This window comes from Limulus polyphemus, unplaced genomic scaffold, assembly GCF_000517525.1.
Source record: "Limulus polyphemus unplaced genomic scaffold, Limulus_polyphemus-2.1.2 Scaffold4517, whole genome shotgun sequence".
NCBI classification, from domain to species: domain Eukaryota; kingdom Metazoa; phylum Arthropoda; class Merostomata; order Xiphosura; family Limulidae; genus Limulus; species Limulus polyphemus.
Genome location: NW_013670127.1, coordinates 21,323 through 41,134, shown reverse-complemented (window position 1 = coordinate 41,134; position 19,812 = coordinate 21,323). Strand labels below are relative to the sequence as shown.

At 30.3% G+C, this 19,812-nt stretch overlaps 1 protein-coding gene across 2 annotated transcripts; it reads right to left on the bottom strand.

Annotated features, from left to right (window-relative positions):
• Nucleotides 1-1,696: 1,696 nt before the first annotated feature.
• Nucleotides 1,697-18,180, bottom strand: LOC106471284 (zinc finger protein-like 1). Of its 2 annotated transcripts, XM_013931881.2 has the most exons (7): nt 17,747-18,180; nt 17,275-17,469; nt 15,869-15,980; nt 14,594-14,787; nt 8,392-8,614; nt 7,394-7,526; nt 1,697-4,774 (listed from the first exon to the last, which is right to left on the bottom strand). In XM_013931881.2, exons 2-7 carry the CDS (start codon nt 17,374-17,376, stop codon nt 4,510-4,512), a joined length of 1,029 nt encoding a protein of 342 aa, XP_013787335.1. In that variant the 5' UTR covers nt 17,377-17,469; nt 17,747-18,180; the 3' UTR covers nt 1,697-4,509. The 2 variants fall into 2 exon arrangements, with proteins under 2 accessions (XP_013787335.1, XP_022255604.1); XM_022399896.1 differs by having other exon boundaries at nt 17,275-18,180.
• Between the last annotated feature and the right edge of the window lie 1,632 nt (nt 18,181-19,812).

Sequence of the window (19,812 nt, the reverse complement as noted above, 5' to 3'; positions counted from 1 at the left end):
TAATAGTATAAGCTATGTATGTTTTTAAATATTAATTTAATCTAAACAAACGTCGACATTAAAATTAATATATAATAACAAATTCGTTACATGGGTGAAGGCCAAAGCCTACTAATTTGAATCTCTTTCAAGAAGAACAATGTTGTTTTTAATTAGTGAGCAGGGTTATTCTTGTTGACAAACTAGATAATAGTTATAAAATGGAATCACCCTTAATCTTTATCGGTTGCTGGCTATCTGATCTAACAAAAACTAATCACCGCTTTCTTGTATCAGGAACTTGAAAGTTTATTGATGTGTTTAAGGCAGTGTTTGGGCTTGGAAGAGCGGGACTTAATGTAGTTTTCAGTTTCCTTTAACTTCAGTGTAAGATTGGTTTGGTTTGAATTTTGCGCAAAGCCACACGAGGGCTATCTGCAATAGCTGTCCCTAATTTGGCAGTGAAAGACTAGAGGGAAGGCAGCTAGTCATCACCACCCACCACCAACGCTTTTACCAACGAATAATGGGATTAACTGTCACATTATAACTCCTGCACAGCTGAAAGGACGAGCATGTTTGGTGGGACGGGGATTCGAACCTGTGACCCTCAGATTGCGAGTCAAGTGCTCTAACCATATGGTCATGCCAGGCCCTCAGTGTAAGAGCTTCTACAGCTTTTGCATTAAAGATTAGTACATATTCTTTGTTCTCCACTCTTGTAAGTATTTAGCAAGGGCCCTGCGGTTTCTGTGGAGTTCTGTTTTAATTTCATTGCGAATTTAAAGGACAGCATGTCCTGCTCTCAAATTTACTAATTTTATTTTAGTTGCATTTGCCCTAAGCAAGTGAAAGTAGGGCTTATTCACAATAAGCATGGAGCAGTGTAACATGTAGCAAATATTCCACACATAGAGGTAAAAGTTATTTTTAAGAGTTCTGTAACAAAAGTTGGGATCTTGAATTTCACCACGAAAATTCTTTGAAATTGTTTTAGTGTTTTGCTTGCATTTAACTTGGGAGTATGCTTAGTTATCACTTAATATTTTTTATATTTCAGGTTAATTGACAGAGAGCAGAACACAAACTAACAATAGCTCTATTTTTTCATTAAAGCTTTCATAGCTCTTATCAATTCTACATACACACATAGGATCACTTCCCCAATTTCTGTTACATTGTAGTGTATTGTTTATTTTATATTGTAAACTGTGAAAGTGTTATTAAACAATTATTGCCAGTGTGAATTTATGTCTAGTCTGTGCAAACTATCTTTTACAATTCATCAGGAAATATACACCCAACTATAAGTGTTATTAATGGGTCTAACCTTTCTGCTCTTCCAGTTACTTGAGAGATACCACAGCCATAATAAACTATCACGATTAATAAAACAATACAAAAAATTTAAATGATATTCATTAAATTTTATGTCAAAAGATAAATTGCATAAATTTGTAATAATTAATAAATTTTCTGTTGATTAAGATGATTATTTGTTGATCAATTTTGTAAACCATGAGGGTTATGATTGGAAGTTACCAGTGAGAAATTTTAGCATGTCCACATCACATCTGGTAATTTAATCCTCTAAAAATTAAGCATGTAAACCAGATTAGGGCTCTTTTGGACATAACCAGGTCAATACCAATAACTCAATACAAATTCTAGGGGGTGCTTTTTTTTCATATTCATCAATTTAATACACACATGAAAATGTCTTACCAATCTTTTATTTTGTTTTAGTTTATTTTCAAACATTACAAGTTTCAAAAGGCCAGCAGGAAGTTATGTAGATAATTATAAATGTGGCATATATCCATACAATTCTACATGGTACTATGCAACATATATATGTTTGCTTTCATTTTATCTGTAAACAAAAAAGCCATTACAATATCATAAAGCTGAAAATCATTAATAAAAATTTCCCAATATTTTTGAAAATATTAAACAGTTCAGTTTTCTATAATTCTTAGAAGAAAAATGTTTATAAATTTTTAAAGATCTGTTGGCACAAATCTATCACTTTCCTCCAAAGTGACTAAGATCAAGGAAAGTATACATTAAATCTAAACTAAAAAGTTATGCACTGGTAAATGCATATATGTGTGTGTTAATACCTAATAAACAGAATTGAAAAAATCATCTAGTATTTAACCCTTCATTTGCAGTTTGTGTAAGTCTGCCTACCACCCCATGCACAAAGATTCGCATATTTTTGTGGAAAGCCATTCAAAATGTTGCACACAAAATGCTTGCATCAATGATGTCAACTGCAGATGAAGGGTTAAAAATAGTTTTAGTGATCAAAAGTTTTTGAACAGTGAAAATCGAATATATTTTAAGTAATTAAAACACAACAAACAAAAACAATAAAATCTAAACTGGTCCATAGCTGTGCTGTAAATAATTGCAAGAGAGTCTGTTTTTATTAGTACTACTACTTGTTTGTTTGTGTCGACGTGTACGTCCACAACATCAATATAATATTTTATGCTTATATTTATACATTCAAGACACATACAGGTTTTGCATTTGAACCCTACCATCTTATGTCTCACAAAAGACAAAATTTATTATTCTACTCCAACATAACATATATGAGATTTGTTCACTATAATATGAATATTCCTTTAAATTTTCCTCAACAAATTTGAAAGCTGATACTCTTAAACCAGATTCTGCTATTGGTCACATACTCTTAAACCAGATTCAGCTATTGGTCACATACTCTTAAAACCAGATTCAGCTATTGATCACATATTCTTAAAACCAGATTCAGCTATTGATCACACAATTTAGTAGTTGTTCTTAGGAGAAAACATTTAATCAGAAATGATATGAAAATTAGGCTTGATCTTTCTGTTGAATATTTTTATGTCTAATTGTGCAGTTTCCTTTTTAAAACTGAAATAAGGTTCCTTGTATCAATCCACTTTTCAACAACATTTCTCGCATGTGTAAATACTACAAGAAAGGTTTATTTGGAGGTACTTATGATATCAATGCCATATTGATTTTGCTACACTCACGAATAATGTAGATTCAAGAATTTAGTAGGAATAAGAAAACTAAAATAACTGAAAAGTTTATCATCAAATATATTACATAACTTTTAATTTTCATGATAATAGTATAACTGCCACCACAACATAATTTTTAGTTGTGAAAATAATGACAGCAAGTTGTAACTACATATAATTGTTACCTTTTTACTTCACATTCTTGAAACAAAAGTTAATAGAAAGTTCACCAATTTCATAGGCAAATGAGTCACTAAACAATTGCATTTGCTTGATGTAACCCCATTTCCATTATAAGATAATCAACTGCAATAATTAGCCACTACTCTATTATAAATACTGGTAAGAACTGTATGAAGTGCTACACATGGATTGACTAATCTCAAGGCTGTAAAACAAACAGATGTCAAGATATTTAAAAAAAAATTTATGTCTTTTGATTCTTTTTAACTAAACCTCAAAAACAGGAAAAGTCATCAAGAAGTTATTCTTGAAGTCTCCTCACTACTCATGAACCTCACTTAATTTTAAGTATTGAAACCCAAGAATGAAAAAATTATTAAGAAAAAAAAGCAGTGATTATTTTTTTCCATAATACTTAAGCTTTATAATCTAGTATACAGTGAGATGAAACAGCATGTAATTTGAAGACAAGCCACTGCTTTTCCTTCAGGTTGAAAGATCACAGCCATTGAAAAACTAGTATTAACTGTCTATTGTTTACTTTAAGATTAAAGTATACTACACCCAAAAAAAAGTACAAAACTTATTTTTAAAGCCTTCTTAATGATGACTGTACTTCAAGATTAAGGTGATACAAAAAATGTGTGTGCTTCTATAAGTCATTAATCAAAGAATGTAGCTTAATAATAAAACAGAAAACACAGAATTAAGACTTATATCATAATTATTTAAGTGACCTGAATAATAATAAAAAAATTCTTATAACTTTCATTATTACAATTCCCCACCCACACACAAGTAAAAACCAAAACCAAAATTTGGCTGCTTTGTTTTTACTTGTTCTATTTGTTATATAAACCTATGCATGGTGTACCAAAACTGATTTTTGTACTTGAGCAAGTTTTTTTTTTCCTTTTCTGACTTCATTTTTTCTTGGCTCAAATGTGTCTGGTAAATCATCAATCCTCTCCTTTTTAAATTCTATTGGCTTTACAGAAATACTGTTCTGCTTGTAGATACATTAAGAACAGAATGAAAACATTAAAATGCCTAATCAGTGTTAATTTAGTTCAACAGAATATTTCTCTTTCAAAATCTCATCAATACAGAGAAAAGTTGGAAATTTAACCAACCTTATGTAACAAAGTCCAGCAACCAGTGCAAAAATTCAGTCACAAGAGTTGTTCACTTTCACTGTGCAAGTATACCTTTGAAGTGCTTCAAGTTGTTTACTCAATATCCCTTAGTTCACTTCTTTTATTCAAAATGACTGAATTACTCCATGTTATAACTATCATAACCTTGCAATATTAGTTTTTTCTTACTCAACAACATTGGGAGCTGCTTTAGGTTTGTCTCTGAAATCACCATTAACTACAGGGATGCCATCTCCATCTTGTACTCGGATATTTGGGTTAAAGTGAGGGTCTAGCATAGGATCATATTCAGCACTGGCACGCCCCCAGCGGAGTGACAGAAGCACTATTGTACACAACCCTATAGACACCAACACTGCAAGTATTATCCAGCGTTTATACAAGTGAGGTGGACCTCTCCGTTTTTTGTTGCCAGTGGAAGTACGGGATCTGATGAAAAGTGTTAAAAACAGTTATCCCATATAATCCTCAGAAAATAGAAATTAAGCTTATGTTTGAATAAAAAGCTTACACCAGTTAAAATGACAGATTAAATTATGTGTTAACAACTGTATTAAAATAATTATTTTTGTTGTTAAGTATGTAAAATTAAATCATCTATACTGTTTATAATTTAAGTCCACACAGACAAATATATGTCAGTTTATAAGAAAGATCTCTAAACATTTGTAAAATTTTAAAGCTCGAGACACTGTCAACATTGACAGTGGTTTCCATACTTCATAATATATGCTAATAAATATTTATAACACAAGAGATACAGGGGTAAGTAAAAGTGTGCATGTCACAACCTTAAAGAGTTACATTCAAAATTACACTTAACTATTTTATTATCAGTGTATGTCAATAAATTTTGCATCAAAACATAGTTGATTAATAAAATATTTTATAAAAGTCTTAATTTCAAAAGGAAATATTTAAATAAATTCTTAATTTTCACTAGTCTATATCACATGACACTCGTTTGCTCCGAAATGCATATTTTAGATGATATTTTCATCATATTTGAGCTTCTGAGTTTTAATGCAAATAAAACCTTATATTATAGATATTGATAGACAATGATAACATATAATCTAATTCTATAGCCTCCAATTATCTTGTTTTACTTAGATATAAACCAAAAAGTCCAATCCACATGCCAAGCCATCCTAACACATACCGTCCTTCAAAAAAAATGATGATAATTTTCTCTAACATTTACTATTATATTATTCATAACCAAAGAGATTGGCGTTTTTTTATATTGTATTGCCTTAGCATTCACTAATAAAGATTTTAAAATGTTGCTTGAACTGAAACTCTACTGTTTAAGATACTTTTTGTCTGAGTGTTCTATTAGTTTTGTCCAATTCCTGGTCAATCCCTATTATCAACCACTATTGTTGTTCATGATTATTACAAGACATTGTATGATTTGTTGATGTTATTATTCTGTGTTCTACGTTGAAAATCTGAAATAGATAGAAATTCAGTGAAGTACTAACAATAACCCTAGCAAGAATTAAGGTTAGTTTTTATCAACACCTCGAGTCCTTGACTGCAAAAAAGTATAAGACTTACATGCAAGTATTAAATTTCTTGTTTTTTATGCACATTTTTTATTCATTGTTATAAAAGTAACTAAAGTGTAAAAGTTAGAAGCTTAATAGGTTGTATAAGAAAACTTAAATGAAAAAAAAAAACAATTTCTCAGCAAGATATGTATGCAAGCTGTGTACGTGTTATGTAATTCAATACTTTGTTAAAACAATAAAAGAAATACAAACAGATGTAAAATGTTAAGACTGTGTCCATTTAGGATAAATATAATTTTCTGTTATAATCTGCAGTCATTCCAGAAAAAAAAAAGGGTAATTTAGATTTATTTTGTGATGGATACAAGGTCAGTAAAATAGAATGAACCCAAATTATGTTTCAGTAGATAAAATAATGAATGAAATATAAAAATTTTCCTGAAAAAATTATATTAATTTAGGAGGTTCTGGGGGTTATACAAATGAAATATGAAAAGTGTAGGATGAAAAAAAACATGTTTAACCTTAATATGAAAATCACCTTGCACTCAGACTATGACTCAATAAGTTCACAGAAAAATCTTTAGTAAAAATACTTAATTAAAAAATCTGATTTTTCTGTACAAAAAACTTTTAATGTTTACTAAAAGCTAGCTGAATTTTGTGAAGATACACTTACTAAATTAAAAGCTACACTATGTATAGTTTCATGGTTGTATGTTGATTAAAATATCAGTCAGAAATTATCAGTTATTTAGCATATATTAAACAACTGATACTGGCTCTCACTAATTTCAGAAACATGAATACATATTTTTGTGGCAATTGAATTTCAAAAGACATCTTGAAATATATAAAATTTAATAAAAAAAAAGGCACTTAGACAGCCAAATGGTGTGCAAGATTTAAAAACACACACAAAAAAACAACGTGCAAATAAAACCAAGTAAACAAACTAAGTTTAGGTTTTTAAACTCCACATAATATTTAGTAATTACTTTTTTGATTTTATTTAGTTTGTGTTAAGGTGTTTTGAAAATTTTTTTAGTGAACTGGTGTCCTTTTGTTTAGTTTTAAAACAGTTTAAATCAATATTTAAAACAAGAACACTTTATATAACTATGCCCTATATAACAGACTTGTTTGTGCACATACAGTCACTCCTATTATAACAGTTTATAAAACAAATCCACATTAATTATACTAACTGTATAATTAATGTGGATTTATTTATAGAGCAAAAATAGTGTGAAAAATTGGTCCCCATGTTAACAGATAGGGATTATTTGGATTTTCACGACCTTGACCTTTCACCTTGACCCTCCAAAAATTAATTACTTCTAAGTTACATCATAGTCCAAATATATTATCTTTCATCCAAATCCATTCAGCTGTTTGAGAAATCTTGGTGGCAAACACACAAACAAACACATACACACAGGGATGAAAACATAACCTCCGGCCACTTTTGGTGGTGCAGGTAACACAAGCCTGACACTTCCTCACTGTAACAAAGTCAACAGATACCTACTTAAACCATCTAGCAAACCATTCTAGAGCAGAACGGCGTTTATACTTGTCTTCATCATGGTCAACAGATGAGGCACAAAAACTATCATCCAAAGTAGCATCATAAACCTTCCTAGTTGATGACAGATACTGACCTGGATGGTTTCGAAAATATGGGATTAGAATTTCTACTATAAGCAAAATACTTATTTCTAAATAAATTATACAATAAAGTTTCATTTCCCCACCTCTAAGTAACCAAAACAATTTTATGACTTTAAAGCATTTATAAGCCTTTGAAAGAGAAGATTAACCAGTGAAATAAATGTTTGATTGCACAATTTATGTCACTATCTGCATTTCGTTTAGAAAGTAGCAGTTTTTCTTCCATGTGTCAAGAGATGTGCTAATGTAAATAAAAACTGTAGTACAAAAACTAAACACAGACATGAGGGGGTCATTAAACCCATTATGCACAAATTCAAATTTTCTGTTATATTGCTGGTGACAGAAACAGTGTAAAATGTTATATAATATTACAATGAGATGTTGTTTGTTGATGATATAAACTTGTATAAAAATACTTTCAAAGAGAAATTATCAGCTATATTATTACTGATATAAAATAAAAATATAAGTTTAGTTCTTAAAGTTCTGTACCACAAAACTTTTCAGCCATCTTGCAAGTGAAACAAATACTGTTGCAAAAACACTGATAACTATATTACTGATGATAATCAGTTACTATTTCTTTGTATGGTCTTATGATACTAAAAACTATCATTTGAGCTACTACATGAAAAGTAATACAAACTTGTGTAAAGCACTGTGAAAATAGATCTTTCAAACATACAGGCAGTGATAAAATTATACAGTACTTAAGTAATAAACATCATCAATAAAATGATACAGATAAAAAAAAAAGTATAGTACAACGTAATATAAAACGACATACTTTTCGTGATATACACCAATATTACAAGATTTAATTACACTAAAATAATGAATTCTGGTTCAAACCTGCTGTAAAAGGACCTGTGACACTGAAATGGTCAGCTCTGTTGTTAGCAATAGCATCCACTGTAACAAGATTATAAGTTGTGGTTGTGTTTGGATTTGAAGACGTTTCAGGTTGACAACTTGGCGGGGGCAAAACATTATACTGGTTTGTTCCAGTTGCTGGAGACGAGTCATCTGGAAGTTGTCTTGTTTGATTTTTTTCTATTATAATTTTCCCATCAATCTATTAAAAAATAATAACAAAAGATTCCTAGAAACATTTTGTAAAAGTATGATAAAGAACATATGTTCAAGTTTAATTTCTGGCTAAAACTTGACTTTATATTGCTATTAAAAACCATTTTCTCAAAGGTACATTAAGATAGATTCAAATATTTGGAATCCTTTTTTAAATTTAGCTTAGCTTAGAACATGGTAGCTATTTGGTGTTAAACCAGAGACCCGAACCTAGGGTTCGAGGCTCTGGACACTAGGGTGGTCAGAAAGAAATTTCTCTTTATCCTGCTTGAGAAATAGGTTTCAATAAACAGACATGGTCGAAAAAAAAATTGAATTATAGCATGCAAAAACCAAAGAGAAAACCACAGATTTTAACAATATTTTATATTTACATTTTAACATTTACCCAATGGCCAATATCGGACTTATGGACCTTCATGGTGGTGGGGGATCTATAGATATGATGCCTAGCCTTGGATGTGGAGGGAAATGGGAACACCCTGAGAAGACCCACTTTCACTGGTCAGGTGCAGAATAATCTACTAGATTAGTGCCCGATTAAACATGAGTGGTTTTATAACAATGTGATGGGGGCAAGGAAGGAGTGATCTGCAAGGAGGACTACCGTGCCAAAAAGTCCATTTTCGTGAATATACGACTGAGGGAGATGGGTGGATCAGGGAATGGTCGATCGTAGGGTGCGTCTTTATCTTCACTGATTGAAGGGTGTCAGAAAAATGAGAGCTGGGGAAGGAGCTTGTTGGTACGGGTGTTCGGTGATGGGGAAGATTGGGTAAAAGTGTAGATCCTTGAAGCATTAGGTGGGTTAGACAGCATGGGTTGGAAGGACAGGAAAGGATGGAGTCGTTTGAGAGAGAGCTTGGTGGCTGGGTTTTGTCGTTGGTGGGTTCAGTAGGTGGTAGGGTCTGGATGACTTTCCTCCTCTTGTAAAGTTTTGTTTGTGTAGACTAGGTGGTTGTAGTATTAGTGTCTGTCAATATTCAAACTTCTCAATTTTCATTTCTCTTTATCACATGACACTTCTTCACTCCAAATTGCCCATTTTAGATTTTATCCACTCCTATACAACCTTCTGAATATAGCATAAATTACACACTTACAGTGTAGATATCACTTAGACATAAAGTAAGCTTATAGCCTCCAATCTTCTTGCTTTACTGAGATATAAACCAGAAAGTCAAACCCACATGCTACACTCTCCTATCGCACCTAGTCTTTCAAAAAATGTCAATATTTCTCTCTGATTTGATATTGAGTTATTTATAACTAATAGAAAAAAAATAATAATCTAATTAACTGTAAGGCTATCTCATTCTGATGACAGTTTTGAATTATTGTTTCATTGTTTGCTATTCAACCCAGTTAGCTTAGTTGGAAAGACAGTTAAATTATAGAAATAGCCATGAGCATTGCATGTTTTGTGCAACTTAATACTGCTTTCTACATTGCATATCTGAAGTAAATGAAAATTAATACTACCAACAACCCTATCAAAAAGTAGGGTTAACTTTTGTCAAGACTGAGAGCAAATAAAATAAGAACCATATGTAACTATTAAATTTCTTATGTATGTGTTTTTATTTATTGTGATAAAAATAACTAAAATATAAAGATTAGAAACTTATTATGTAAGAAAATTTAAAATATATATATATATACTTGTTGTATCATGTGCAGCATGATTGTAATTTGAGTATTAGAACTCAATCCTTCGTCTACACAAAGCTGGCCCACTGTAATAAATTGCTTTCTCCATACTCAAGTGTAGCTGAAAGCAACAAATCTAAATGCCCGAAATATGAAAAATATTAGCTTTGGTTGTAAGAATAAATAATGTGCAATCGTCTGTTACAAAATACAGTTGTTCTAAAAAGAAAAAAGGGTAATTAGATATGATTTATACTTTTTTGTTACGTGGTGGTTAACAGGTTGGTAAAATCAACTGAGTCCACATGCAGTTAGTGTTAGGGAAGAGAAAACAACAGATAAGATATAAAGTTTTACAGAAAAACTTTTGATATTCATTAGGGAGGTTCTACAAAAGAAATAAGAAAACAGTAAGATGAAAAAGGTAGTTTTATTCTTGACATGAAACTCACCTTGCATTCCGACTAGTCAGAGTCAGACTGACTCAGTAAATTCACAGATATAAATTTATTTAAAAAAATTCTGATTTTTTGTATACAACATACTTTTAATATTTACTAAAAGATTACCAACTGAAGACATATATTGTAAATTCGGAATTATACTGCACATTAATTCTTTGATACAAGTTCAGTCCAATAGAATGACCCTATGCAGATAGGGTTAAAGCTGTGGCTCAAGCTAATGTTGTTTCTTCAAAATAAGTGCAGACATTCTAACGTGTGTTAAAAAAACTTAAAAACAACCCGTGAAAACCAAGAATCTACCAGTACTAATGTAAATCACTAGTACACATACATTAGCAGTTTAATTTTTTTTGAAAGTTTATCAAGAACAATTAACTCTTTCAAATCAGGGGCATGTCACTGATGTCCCTAGATTCTTTTCCTTCTCACAGTGGAAATATTAAACTAAACTGTTTGAAACTCAAACTAAATGGTATCTAGTTTCCACTTTAAAACATTTATAGAATTTGATTTAATTTTTCTATGTTCTGAAATTTCTAAAAATTCATATGGAAAAATACTTCCTTTCATTTCAGAATTTAAATTGCTTTTTTTAATCAGAAAGTTCCATTTTATATATCCAATCAGATTAAACTTCACTAATATTCATTAACATATTTCTTTTAATACATTATTTTGCCAATTACAGTAGTTACTACTTTTGGATATAAATCATAAAAAAATGCATCAACTGACAAAGATTTATCAGTAACCAAGGGCTGATCTTTGAATGTGATGATAGGTCAGATTAAGCAACAGTATTTTTGATAACAATATTTTTGGTTGAAATTAATTGATATCTAATAAATATACTTTATTTTCAATAAATAACAAGTTTTTTACTACATTGTTTGAATTCAATAAACTTCACAATAATATTGTTATAACCAATATTTTTATGTTGTAATTTAGATGCTAAGTAGAGGGTGCGTGACATTAAGATCAAGTAAGTTTATGAGAATAGGCCTAGAATATTCTAAATATATGTCTCAAAAACCTAGAGGTTTTGCAAAATATCTAGAACAGGGATTGGATATAATTATGGGTGAGACAGTTAATAATCTAAGTAGGCTTGCAGTGAACAATGAAGCATCAAGAAGATAGAGTTGCTTACCAGCTGGTAGAGTGAACCAGTCAGTGTGTTTTCATTTTTTGGGATTTATGTTAGCTATTGCGCATATTGCATAACTGTAAAAATAAGCCTGCAACAAGTTACAAAATGTACAAACCTGTAAAGAAACATTAAGGAAATAAAATCAATTTATCACTTACATGGACTGAATTTTTTTTTACCACATAATTTAAAAGAACTTGCCAAAAAAGACTAATTTTACATGTATCCAATAAATAAGGATTTCAGTCACTAGAATATTTTGCCATTGGTTACCAGGCCAGAATAAGGGGTAATTAAATGGACTGCAATTGCCATGCTCCCCCTGGATCAAAGGAGTCCTCGACTAAGGAAAAAAAAAATCAATTATTATTGTTTGTTTATTGTAGTTAAGCACAAAGTACATATCTTTGAGCTACTGGGGGCAGATTGTATCATTGAAAAACATATGTTTGCAACTGTGTCATAATAATAATGACAGTTTTAAGTGTTTCATATAAACCTATTATTTTGTAATATTTTAACACGTTCTTACAGCTTTTTCCATGAATATTTATTCAGCTCTTGAACAAAAAATGTCTTTATCATTATATATACATATATTTTAAAAATTAGAATAAGTATTTTATATATTATCTACCCATCTCTTATTATTATGTATTTCTCAACCTGCAGTTAATAAATAGTACTGAATTGTATTTGATTGATTTATGAAGTTTATTATAAGATACATTAATCATTTTTAAACTACTACAATCTATAATAGAAAGCAGCTTTGCCCATGAGCATAATGTATCAGTACTCAATCTATCATGATTTCTATTGGTCAGGGTCTTTTTGATTATTCGATGAAAACAATGCAAAACCCAGTCCATTTAATAATAACGAAACTGTTATTTTTCTTTGACTAAAATGTAAAAATTCTACAAAATAATGACCTAGCTCACTAATAAAACTAAAAAGTCACTTACAAAGTTTCTATTTTGTTAAAACACATAGATTTTAAGTATTGAATTGATTTACTAACTCAATTGCTCATCAACTGGTCGATTCAATCACTGACTAACAAAATACAACTCTCGCCTTTTGTATGCAAAAATCCCTCCCCCTAATGACTAAAAAATTTGAAATATCACATCAAATCTAGAAACTCAGGAAACATCTAGTTGTTACATGTAATCACTAGGTCATGCACATCTCTTTCTGGGTATTCAAGATTCAGACTACCAGAAAAATAACTGTGGTATGTGCAACAACCATTTCTTTATAACAGAACACAATTTTAAGTAAAGATACTTTCTCACAACAAGAACACAACTTTCACTAGGACTGTATGTAGTACTGAGAAACTGGAGTTCTTAAAAAACTATTATTTTGTTCAATAAACATTACCACTTTTAACATATAAAAACGTTACAGTTTATATCAGTAAAAGTTATGACCAGCTTGAGCTCTGTACAGTGAAACATTTTGATGCAATGAGTTGCATATGACTAAAGAGCACAATCCAAACACTTTTCCCATGCAGTAGTTCTCAGAAAAATATTTTTTTTTTCAAAAATGTTCACTTTTTCTAAATTTTTTCAAACAGGTATGTATACTACGATTAGCAATTACTAGTGAAACAGCTGCCCTACGGGTGGCATTTCTGCTAGTATACATAATTATTCATCTAATTTTTATATATTTTTTTTATGAAGATTAATTTTGCAATGTAATTTAGTTTCTGTATTTAGGACTAATGTATGTCTCCTAACTGGCTGAACCTGGTGATGTACTATTGGGATTCAGCCAAATATACTGATGTTAACAAGGGTACCTACTGATGAATCAATGCATTCTAATAATTACAAGTTTTTGGTTATGACGTAGCATACTTCTACTTAGAGCTACATTACTGATCAAGTTATTTTTAGTCCCAATCTATGTATGTGCCTGACTTGGATTAGAAGTTACTGATAACTTACATTGTTTATTCCCAGAATAAAAATTTAAAATGTACATAAACATGAGAACAGAATATATTCAGTCTCTGAACGAAAAAAATTAACACTATAAAAGCAATAAAAAATATTTGACTAATAATTCGCAAAATAATATTTCTTTTGCAAAAATATATAAAAAATATTATCCTGTGGGTTTTACTTATGTGACATGTGTGTTTATATCTGATTGTATTAATAATCACATGAAGGAATGGATATTCTTTAAACATTTTATAAACAACCACATTTCTCAAAGGACTTGATAATATGTACTTCATTAACACATGTATCCAAAGTTGCATTGCAAAGCAACCAGAGTCACAATTGTGACTGAATTATTAGCTATAAATGAGAATTATAGTGCCAAGGAAGATTCAACTCTTTAAATACATTATAGAATCATAAAAAAAAAATTTCACAAACTTCAGCAGAAAAAGTTTGAACTATTATTATACTTGGGTCTAAAGCAATAGTTAATAATTTATTTATTTAAAAAATACTATTTCTGACTCACCTAAATTAAAACTGTATCTATTATGTTTGGTGAATGTCACTTAGAACTCACAATAATGCTACTTTGTTAGTGGTAGAGGTAGCCTGTAGGCAGGTTTTACTTTGAAAATGAATTAAATAAACAAGTTAGCAAACAGAATAAGAATAATACAAGTAATCAAATACAACAGATACTAACAAAAATAAATATGATTACTCACTAAAGGTGTTCCCAATCCCTCTCGTGCCCAAGTTACTGTGACAAGTAATTTTCTGAGAGAATCAGCAACAGGTGACACAAGGTTGGATGCTGGAAAAATTCCAGAGCCACAAGTAGGACAAGTAAAGCCAGCAGGAGCTGTGTTTGGAGCTAACTGGCTAGCAAACTTATCCAAACATTGCCAGTGAAAAACATCTACAAAATTTAATACAAAAAAATGCATCATAAATATTTAGCTTATTATGCAAATTTACCACAGCGTACATTGCACTAATAATACTCTTATGTTGTTCTTATGACAATGATCATTAAACTCTTAAGTAATGAAAATTAACAGCCTTTCAGTAGCTACCTCCAACCTTCAATAAAAAATGTTATTAAAGAACAAAACAATATTTTTTGTGGGTGTTCAATTAAATAAAATTATACTAATAACATGCACTGACTGTGTACATGTATTTCTAAGCATTACATTATATTCTACCAATTAGCATGTATTCTTTTCCATATTTGGCAGAGAGCATATCAATTGGTTTGGAACATTTTCAATGTTGTTTTGAAAGCTGGGCAACAAATTACACCCAGTTGTTTAGGCCACTGCCATGTATGCATGGAATTGTATGCAGCACAGTGAAAACATGTTGATTCATTTAGAACTAATTATAATCAAATTGCTCAAAATTGTGAAATGAATGTGGTTTTAACTTATGGTGTAAACTTCAGTTACTCTTAGATGAAAAATTTAAGTCGTTTAGGCAGTCGAACTTTGCAGATGACAATTTTTTATAGCACAGTGAAAACCCGCCAATTCATTTAGGCCTAATTTACAAACATCAGAAATCTCACTAGCATTCTAGGTAAATTGAAGTTTGACAAATATGTAATTTATATGTTTACTGATATGATCACAAGATGATGGGTTACTTTATTTCAAAAATGAAATAATTTCTAAATCTTATTGACTTTTAGAATGAGATAATCTTTAATGAAATATTAAACTTTGCAGGCCTGGGGATATAGGCTAAATATACTAAGTAAAAATGCTAATTAATCAGCTTTTGGTAAAACTGAAAACAGAAATGGGGAAGTAGAATAAAACAATTACTAACTAGTGATTTCATTAAACGTGTCATTTGTTCCTGTAATAAGAAGTCAATACTTGTTGAGTGAAAACTTAGTAAATATCTCAAAAATTAGTATGTTTCATTAAAAAACTCAGATGTTTAACCTTCTCAAAGTAATGAATACTCTCTCTTTGTTAATAAGCAAAACTTACGATAGCATAAAAGACGCACGCATGTGTCTTTCCCAAGTGGTACCTTACATAGCTGGCACAAAGGATCATAATCACTGTCTTGAAGCCACTGAAGGTAAGATTGTACAATACACTGAAAAATAACAAAGAATAATGTGTAAAATATCTGTCACAGTATATGATGTCTTATTTAAGGTCTCATGTTACACACAAGTATACAAACGTCATTTTAACTATAAATAGAACTGCACATGATTAAAATAACCATTTTTAAAAACTGAGAAATGTGCTCAAGGAGTAAGTACATTTTTAATAAATATAATAATACTTACAGATGTAACTTTACAAAAAGCAATGTTCATTTTTCTAAAAAACAATTACAAATACAGAATTAGTTAATGATTCATTACATCATAATAGAAAATTTAGGAAAGCAGAAACACTCAAAAAATTTTTACTTTACAGAGATTATGTTGAAATGATATTCAAACATCAAGCTTATTACTGTTTTTCATATTACTACATTTATAAATATAATACTTATCTTACCAACACTGTTAACAATAAGAGTATCCAACTGATAAAACAATGCATTCCAATCTTTATAAATAGGGACATTATATTTAATTATATATATATATATTCATTAACAGGTTGATTTTTAGTTTTGCTCTAAAATTGGTAACTTGCTCCAGTCAGAAGTTAATATTAAATATTCTGTGTACTACAAAATACTCCTTTTTAAACCTACTCCTTAATTATTATTATCACTCAATATTGCATAAATATATCTGACATATAAAGAATATCATACGAACAAAAAATATATATATATTTTACAAATAAAACATCTTGAACTAACTTATTGTTCAAAACATATACTTGAACCACAAATTATAAGCTTGTTCTTACACTTTTCACTTTTGGTAAGGGTTCATAAACTGCATTATATACAGTAATTTTAAATTTTTGCTTGTTACAACATTTAGTGCACAGACAAAAAAATATATTGGGAAGCAATTAATTTTCTATGTAAAATGATACACAGAAGCCCCAGCAGTGATTAGTGGGAATACCTTCAATACAGGTGGTATTGCTGTTAAATGTATCGAGAAGCTCGCAAGTCATATTATATCGTGTCCTGCAAGTTTAACCATTAAATTTAAATACATGGACTCACAAGCACTTTGGTGCCAAATTAGTTTTAAAAGTCAATGAGTTTTATATAGACACCCAGCCCAAAAGTATCCATTCACAAACTTTAACTTTGTCATTACTGACATTATAAGACGTGATTAGACTGCAGTAGCACTTTATAATTAAAATACTTTCTTAAATTTCTGATAATCTGCACTACTGGAGACTAAAAACGGAAAACATTTAACGTTAATAAAACTTATTATTTTTCTAATACTAGAATAACTTACCTTTGGATGATTAGTTACCATACAATGTTCACAAACGTTCACACGATGTTCAAAACAAAACTGGTTTGTAACCTTTTTTTTGGGACACTTGCACAAGCCCATCTTATTTTAAATTTTTAATCCGACTCACTCTTCCAAGTAGGCAAAAGCTAACGTCAGTAGTAATACTAATACTAAGTATATATAGTATTAGTACTATAGAGTATAAATATAAGTTATAACTATAAAAGTACAAGTTATAAAATTTTTTATATCAATGGTATTTATTAAGGTAATTTAGAGCTTTACATTTAACACTATAAGTATAATAGTACTACTAATAGAAGTAGTACTACTAACTAGTGGCAGTAACGTACTTAATTTAGAATTTAAATTATTAATTGTAACACTAACACTAGTAACAGTACGGCTAGTGCTACAACACGGAATACAAATTCACCTTGTACTTTTTAGTTATAACTTATACCATTACCAGTAATTATTATCATTCACGAATATTTGCTCTAACAAAAATGTTGCGTATTAAACATTTTAAATGTTATTCAGTCTATACATCAGTATTATTCCGTAAATATCTAAAAATCATATCGATTTCCACAACTGATATATCGTTTAGTTTAAGCCTACTCATAAACCTCTAACTACTCATCTTGACGTTATTTCTGCCACGTAATTTCACATGGATATTAGAAAGTAGACATATAACCATGCGCCTGATGCGCACTCTAAATCGTTCGTAATGCATCAATTTTCGACTAGGATTTGAAATTATTGAAGACTTTTTGAACAATTGTAATCAAAGACTACTTGTATATAACATAATGATTTAGAAATTTACACCAGCATCTAAAATCGCATCACATAACATTGGCTAAAAAAAATTTAGTTAAAATTTTGTCCGAAATCAATAGTGCTATTTTGTTCTCAATGAATAACATACTTGACAAAAGTGCGATTATTATTAACGGTTTCTGATAAAAAAATAAAAAAAAAAACTATATAGATCACAAGTAAAATTAACTTATAAATTAATTAAGCTAATGATATGAAACAAACTAAGTAGAAGTACTTAATGTTGTAAATCAACACACAAGAAAATTAAAACTTATAATGATTAGAATGAATTAGTTCTTCAGTTTCGCGAAGTTCGGCCAGCTGAGATTTAGGTTAGTCCTTAATTCATATACTAAACTAACATATACTAAACTATAATTATAATCATACATGCAAAGAATGAGACAGCTTCATGGACAGTAGTATTACTAAAGTCGCTGATGATATTAAATACTAAGATAGCAATAAGAGTGGATTATTCTTAGAATGCTTCGCTTATTCATAATGTCTTTGATAACCTTAGTGATTGAATAAAAATATGGAAAATTAGTTTTAATACTAAGAAGTGAAAATATATGTACTTGGGTTCGTTTGTTTATTTGCAGTTATGCGTAAAGCCACACAATTGTCTATTTGTGCTGTGCCCACTACAGGTATCGAAACCCATTTTTTAGCCTTATAATTCTGTAGACTAGAAGGCATGTACTTGGATATGAAATTTTCACAAATATTTAATTCTCATTTGAGACTAGCACTGGTACTGTGGAAAAAAGAGAATGAAAAGGTTATTGTCAACCTTATATAAAATTTCGGTGGAGCCTTATTTGGAGTACTGTGTGCAACATTATTACAAGAAGAGTATCAAAGTGATGGAAAGAGTTAAGGTGTGCCTCTAGAATACTTGGTTAAAGCCATTTAAGTTACGACGAAAAGCTAAAATTTTTAAACTTGTTCTTCTTTATAGCTTAGAAAGATACGAACAATTGCGATTTAAGTAATCAAGTACTTTGTTACGGAATACAGTTATAAAAATTTGTGAAATTGTTAAACAGTTTTGGTTACTTTGTAAGTTAGAGGTAATCTAGATGAGACAAATGGTTTTCATACTACTTGCTTTTTCTCATATTATATGGTACAAGCAACAATACAACGTTAGAAACAGGGTTTCGATACTTGTGTTGGACAGAGCACAGATAGCTCTTTATGTAGCTTTGTGCTTAACTGCAACAAAACAAAACAAACAAACAAGCAACAACGTACCACGGAAGCTTTCTCCATCTGTTGCCATATTCTTGTACTAATTACAAACTACTACATAAATTGAGAAATTCTACAACTACTTTTGTCAACGCTATAGCCAAGTTGCTACTTGCCTACACAACATTGTTTTACTGAAGTCTGTTCTCAGCTATAGAAGCTTATTATATCTGCAGGGACCAACAGATTAGTTTAATCTAAGGATAACAAGTGATCAATTGGTTCTTCAAGACTGTACTTGGAAAAACGAAAAATTAAACCATGTCTATTCTTTACTGTTCATGAAATCATCTTAAACTCTTGTAAAGTTCTAGCCTTCATCACTGCTGACAGTGGCTCATTCCACAAGTCACCCACCATGCTAGAAAAATGTAACTGTCTTAGATTCGATGACGAGGAACCCACTTTGAAACTAATAATGGCTGGAGACGGCTTGAATGGGTAATG

What these genes read in the sequence shown, in the direction of transcription:
- LOC106471284 (XM_022399896.1), bottom strand. Translation starts at nt 17,376, where the DNA reads ATGGGCTTGTGCAAGTGTCCCAAAAAAAAGGTTACAAACCAGTTTTGT. An exon ending in TGGTAACTAATCATCCAAAG is followed by an intron (nt 15,981 to 17,274) that starts GTAAGTTATTCT and finishes GTTATTTTTCAG; the next exon opens with TGTATTGTACAATCTTACCT. An exon ending in TGGTTTGCTAGATGGTTTAA is followed by an intron (nt 4,775 to 7,393) that starts GTAGGTATCTGT and finishes ACTTTTCATCAG; the next exon opens with ATCCCGTACTTCCACTGGCA.